Source organism: Ascaphus truei, chromosome 14 (genome assembly GCF_040206685.1).
Source record: "Ascaphus truei isolate aAscTru1 chromosome 14, aAscTru1.hap1, whole genome shotgun sequence".
In the NCBI taxonomy this organism is placed as follows: Eukaryota; Metazoa; Chordata; class Amphibia; order Anura; family Ascaphidae; genus Ascaphus; species Ascaphus truei.
This window is the reverse complement of record NC_134496.1, coordinates 18,266,805-18,272,918: the sequence shown is the minus strand read 5'-3', so window position 1 is coordinate 18,272,918 and position 6,114 is coordinate 18,266,805. Positions and strand designations below refer to the sequence as shown.

The following is a 6,114-nucleotide window of genomic DNA, read 5'->3' as shown; positions in this document are numbered from 1 at the left end:
GAACCGAGCGCCTGGGACGGGGGGTGGGACGGGGGAACCCGAGCGCCTGGGACGGGGGGTGGGGACGGGGGAACCGAGCGCCTGGGACGGGGGGTGGGGGAACCGACCGCCTGGGACGGGGACGGGGGAACCGATCGCCTGGGACGGGGGGGGGGGGGAGAACGGGGGAATTGATCGCCTGGGACGGGGGGGGACGGGGGAACCAATCGCCTGGGACGGGGGGGGGGGGGGGGGAACCAATCGCCTGGGACGGGGGGGGGGGGGGGGGATAACCGATCGCACTGGGACGGGGGAACCGATCGTCTGGGACGGGGGGGACGGGGGGACCTGATCGCCTGGGACGGGGGGGACGGACGGACGAACCGATCGCCTGGGACGGGGGGGGGGGGGAACCGATCGACCTGGGACGGGGAGGGGGGGGGGGGGCGTGGGAACCGATCGCCTGGGACGGGGGGGGGGGGGGGAGCACACACACCCCCACCTACCCAAGATTCACCCCCCACCGACCCAAGATTCACCCCCACCCCCTCCCACCCACCCAAGATTCACACCCCCCCCACCCACCCAAGATTCACCCCCCACCCCCACGATTCACCCCCCCCCCACCCACCCAAGATTCACCCCCCCCCCCACCCACCCCAAGATTCACCCCCCCACCCACCACCCAAGATTCACCCCCCCCCACTCCACACCAAGATTCACCCCCCCCCCCCACCACACCCAAGATTCACCCCCCCCCCCCACACCCACACCAAGATTCACCCCCCCCCCCCACCCACCCAAGATTCACACCCCCCCCCACCCACCCAAGATTCACCCCCCCATCCACCACCCACCCACCAACCCAAGATTCACCCCCCCCCACCACCACCAAGATTCAACCCCCCCACGATTCACACCACCCACCCACCACAGATTCACCCCACCCAAGATTCACCCCCCCCCCCACGATTCACCCCACCCAAGATTCACCCCCCCCCCACGATTCACCCCACCAACCCACCCAAGATTCACCCCACCCACCCAAGATTCACCCCCCCCCACCCAACCAAGATTCACCCCCCCCACCGACCCCCCCAAGATTCACCCACCCCCCCACCCAAGATTCACCCCCCCCACACGATTCACCCCCCCCACCCAACCAAGATTCACCCCCCCACATCGATTCACCCCCCCCACCCAACCAAAGATTCACCCCCCACACGATTCACCCCCCCCACCCACGATTCACACCCCCCCCCCCAACCACCCAAGATTCACCCCACCCACGATTCACCCCCCCACCCACCCAAGATTCATCCCCCCCCCCACACCCAATTATTAGGGGTACCCTTGAACTTCTTTGTTCACTCTTTATAACATATAGGGAGGGGTACCTTTGAACTTCTTTGTTCACTCTTTATAACGGATTCACATCCCGGGCAACGCCGGGTTTGGTTGTTTGTCCGTGCCTCTGGACAATCTGATTGGTCTGTCTGGCCGGCCACGGCCCACCCACTCCACGGCTGTCATTGGCCTGCGGGGTTCGCTGACGTCACGGACACCACCTACCCCACTGTGACGTCACGGACACCAGCACACTCACTCAGCTTTGGGAGTACGCTTAGCTTGGAGATTTGGGACAGCAGCCTGCTCTCACCTCTGACTCTCACCCAAGGACATTTTCCCGCCTGTACGCTTTCTCTCACCTCTGAGGTACCGTCCGCTACCGCATGTCAGCCCTACCCCGCCCCTGCGGACCGTCCGGTGCCACGTGTCAGCCGTCCCCGCACCCTACAGCACAACCCCCACCCACCCCTCCAAAAAAAAAAAAAATCACCGCTGCACATACACTTCCCGGTGCCTCATGTCCCCCCCCCCACCGTCACACCACCCCCAAAACAGTCACCGCTGCACATACACTCCTCGGTGCCTCATGTCCCCCCCCACCGCCACCCCCAAAACAGTCACTGCTGCACATACCGTCCCACTCTCACCCCTGCACACTCCAACTCTTAGCCACTTTTACCCACTTTCACGTGTCAGCCGTCCCTCCCCCCTCCCCCCCCACCCCTCCAAAAAAAACAATCACTGCTGCACATACACTCTCCGGTGCCGGATGTCCCCCACCGCCACACCACCCCCAAAACACTTTTTCAAATAAAGCAAATGTTCATACAAATGCATATTCACACCCTCCGCTCACCTCCCCCAGGCCGCCGCGCACCCTCCTCTCACCCCCTCCCCCTCCCCCCCCCCCCCGGCTTCACTGAAGCAAATAAATAACAATATCTTTAGGCATTAAATAACAGTGAGGAGATTCTCACAGCAGCCATTTTGTGTAAATATTTTCCAATACAGATTAATTTCTACATGCTGGTGCAACACATGGGGTATGTGGAGTCTGCAGGGGTGCAGCATAATTTTTTTTTACATCCCGGGCATATCAGCTAGTGTGTGTATATACACACATATATACATACACACACACACACACACACACGTTGATGATGTAAAAGTGAATATGCACCTGGTGAGGCTTGTGTATGTGTGTGATGTCATCTTGTTGAGGTAGAGCTCAGGGTTGAAGTCAGTGTGTTTATGTATGTGTGTGACGTCACCTTGGTGAGGTAGAGCTCAGGGTTGACGTCACGGTGTGTTTATGTACGTGTGTGACGTCACCTTGGTGAGGTAGAGCTCAGGGTTGAAGTGAACCCCGTTAATGTCGGTAGGCTCCAGCTTGTCCCCGCTCTTTCCCTCCTCCGTCATCCCATAGTAAAGCTTCAGCATCCCGTGCGCCTTTCTCTTCTTACTAGCCTCCTCCTCATCCTCAACACCGGCCGCTGCCATCTTCCTGTCACCTGTACCCAGGCCCTGCGCCTGCGCAGAAAAAGGACCTCTGAAACACCGACTGCGCATGCGTGAGTGCGTACTGCGCGTACGTAACAGCAAGATCGCCTTCGCCATCTTGGTCATCCGTACACAGACACGCGCAACACGTGCATGCGCAACAAAGGAACTCTGAATCATCGACTGCTCATGCGTGGTTCAGGAATACAGCCAGCCAGTTACACATGCGCAGTCAGGCCCACGCTGTATTATGACGCCATAATACAATAACATAATACTAACAGAGAGTTACCATGGTTACTGTTATACTCAATATCTACAGAGTAAGCACAAAGGGAAGCAGTGTCACTCATTGGGAATGGATGCACTATTATCTCACTGATCAGAGGCAGCCTCACTCATTGGGGTGTAGTATTATCACTGATCAGAGGCAGCCTCACTCATTGGGATGTAGTATTATAACACTGATCAGAGGCAGCCTCACTCATTGGGATATAGTATTATCACTGATCAGAGGCAGCCTCACACATTGGGATGTAGTATTATAACACTGATCAGAAGGCAGCCTCACTCATTGGGAGGTAGTATTATATCACTGATCAGAAGGCAGCCTCACTCATTGGGATGTAGTATTATCACTGATCAGAAGGCAGCCTCACTCATTGGGAGGTAGTATTATATCACTGATCAGAGGCAGCCTCACTCATTGGGTGGTCGTATTATCACTGATCAGAAGGCAGCCTCACTCATTGGATGTAGTATTATCTCACTGATCAAAGGCAGCCTCACTCATTGGATGTAGTATTATCTCACTGATCAGAGGCAGCCTCACTCATTGGGAGGCATCGTCTTATTAGAAGGCAGTCTCTCGTACTAAAAGGCAGTCCCACTCATTAGGCCGAGTCCATGCTCCCTGCTTGCTCGCTGAGGCTCAGGGAAAGCGGGTGCTTTCCCTGGCCTTGCGGTTGCTTACCGCACGCGCTCTCAGCAGGCCGTCAGGGGGCGGGCGCGTCACTGGCCGGGAGCGGGCCAGTGACGTCACGGAGCTGGTTCGCCCTCATTGGGCGAACCGCTCACGTGACCGGCCTGTCTCGCCGGCAAGCGGGGGAATTTTAAATTCCCCTAAGACCTGCGCTTCGCAAGCGCAGGTGAGCCCCTACTAAAGCCGCTCTAATTGCGGCTGTAGGGGCTCAGTGCTGAGCGGGAGCGCGCGTCAGCACGCTTCCGCAAGCAAGCAGCAAACATGGCCGAGGCCTTAGAAGACACTAACCCATTGGAAGAGTCTCATATAGTGAAAGGCAGTCTCACTCAGAATGCACTTTCTGTTATTAGAGCCCAGTCTCACTCATTAGAAAGCAATCTGTTATTAAAGGCCAGTCTCGCTCATTAGAAAGCAATCTGTTATTAAAGGCCAGTCTCGCTCATTAGAAAGCAATCTGTTATTAAAGGCCAGTCTCGCTCATTAGAAAGCAATCTGTTATTAAAGGCCAGTCTCGCTCATTAGAGAGCACTCTGTTATTACATAGTCACATAATAGACGGGGTTGAAAAATAGGACCTGGGCCATCATGTTAGACCCATGTTACATTTAGAGGCTGGAAATACTTCTATATTTACAGTATGTTCATGCATTGGAAGTCAAACAAAATACCCCATAAATATCCAATGATGTCTCATAAGTAATGGCAATCAGATTTCTCCCTGGATTAACACCCTATGTTACTAATTAGAAGGCTGTTTCTCTTAATAGAGGGCATCTGTGGAAGGATGAGCTGGAAGGATGCTTTTATCACCGTCACATTTCCAAAGAAAGTGGTACTCACTCTCATGTCAACGCTCCTCCTCATTCTTCATGCCACAGTCTTTATCAAAGACCTTTATAACTTCACCGTGACACAGCGTGTGGATAGAATGAACGTCGATTACACTGTGGTGCTGCTGGTAAGGGTAACACAGGGAGCTATGAGTTGGTCCTTCCCCCCACAGTGTGACAGTGACAGGAGGGAACTAGGAGTCCATCCCTCCCCCCGCAGGGTGACAGACAGAAGGGAGCGGAGTCCATCCCTCCCCCCGCAGGGTGACAGACAGAAGGGAGCCGAGTCCATCCCTCCCCCCGCAGGGTGACAGACAGAAGGGTGGGAGTTAAGTCTGTCCCTCCATCGCAGGGTGAGTGACACAGAAGGGAGCTATGAGTCGGTCCCTCCCCCCGCAGGATGACACAGACTTGCAACTACCCTTCTATCTGTGTCACTGTCACCCTGCCATGGGAGACAGACAGTGATAACTTGTTCTTATATTTTTTCTGTAGGTTTCTCAGGTTATTAGCTTTTATTGGGCGCTTCTGGGCTCTATTTATTCCCTGGAGAGCGAGAACAGTGTGCTGAGCTGCCTTGCACTGGGATCTCTGTGTAAGTAACAAATGACTCACCTAATGTTAATAGGGTCAGATGATGGTCAGATGATGCTGCATTGTATGTGATGAACGGTAAAGTAGCAATACCAAAAAATGGTAATTTTTTTTAATGCTATTCTGTGCTGTTCTTCATTGAGAATGTAACATGCACACCAAGACTGCGATTCATTGGCCTATGGGTCCCGTATGATCCTTTTCCCAGGAGCGAGCACCAATAATTCTCAGGAAGAGGTGAAAACAATAAATTCAGATGGGCTTGCTGCTGTAATAGGGTCAATTCCCTCCATGGGTGCTAAGCAGACATCTCATTTTCTATTAACCCAAACAAATCTCTCCTGTTCTCTACTCTCTCCGCAGTTCTGAACTTCTCCGTGTTTATAGGACGCTTTGCTCTGGAACTTATGACGATACAGTATAGAGCCGAGAAATACTGACCCACCCAGAGATCCCACCCTGTGCTGGGACTCCTCTTGGGGGAAGAGAGGTTTAATGCTGCTACACATCAATCTTAAATAAAAGATGCATATTATTAGATTCTTTCAGGATACAGAAAAGTATTGGACAGGGTCAGCTTTTGTGGCTGCAACGGGTTAGTGTGGGGTGTGGCAGGCACTGTGTATTACCAACGTAAATACAAGGGTGAATTAAAAAGGCGATGGGCCGAACATATCTCAAGAAGAAATGACCATCATTGGCCAAAGATGGTACTCAACTGGATGCCAAGGGAAATTAAAAGATCAAGACGACCAAAAATAAGACGGGACGATGAGATGTGAAAATGTGTTGGAGCGACGAGGAGAGGTTGCAACCACAGTGCATGGGCTATCCTCAGGGACGCGTCATCCAGCAGTGGGGAGACCAGGGCTGCAGGCT

The 6,114-nt window shown here is 54.0% G+C and overlaps 1 protein-coding gene across 1 annotated transcript; it reads left to right on the top strand.

Annotated features, from left to right (window-relative positions):
* The first annotated feature begins 4,582 nt into the window (after window positions 1-4,582).
* On the top strand, window positions 4,583-5,836 carry CATSPERH (catsper channel auxiliary subunit eta). Its single transcript, XM_075569348.1, has 3 exons — window positions 4,583-4,769; window positions 5,137-5,236; window positions 5,599-5,836. The coding sequence occupies exons 1-3, from the start codon at window positions 4,596-4,598 to the stop codon at window positions 5,673-5,675; spliced, it is 351 nt and encodes a 116-aa protein (XP_075425463.1). The 5' UTR covers window positions 4,583-4,595; the 3' UTR covers window positions 5,676-5,836.
* The last annotated feature ends 278 nt before the right edge of the window (window positions 5,837-6,114 follow it).

Coding starts and splice junctions, on each gene's coding strand:
- CATSPERH (XM_075569348.1), top strand. CDS start 4,596: ATGAGCTGGAAGGATGCTTTTATCACCGTCACATTTCCAAAGAAAGTG. Junction 4,770..5,136: donor ATTACACTGTGGTGCTGCTG/GTAAGGGTAACA, acceptor TTTTTTCTGTAG/GTTTCTCAGGTTATTAGCTT. Junction 5,237..5,598: donor CCTTGCACTGGGATCTCTGT/GTAAGTAACAAA, acceptor CTCTCTCCGCAG/TTCTGAACTTCTCCGTGTTT.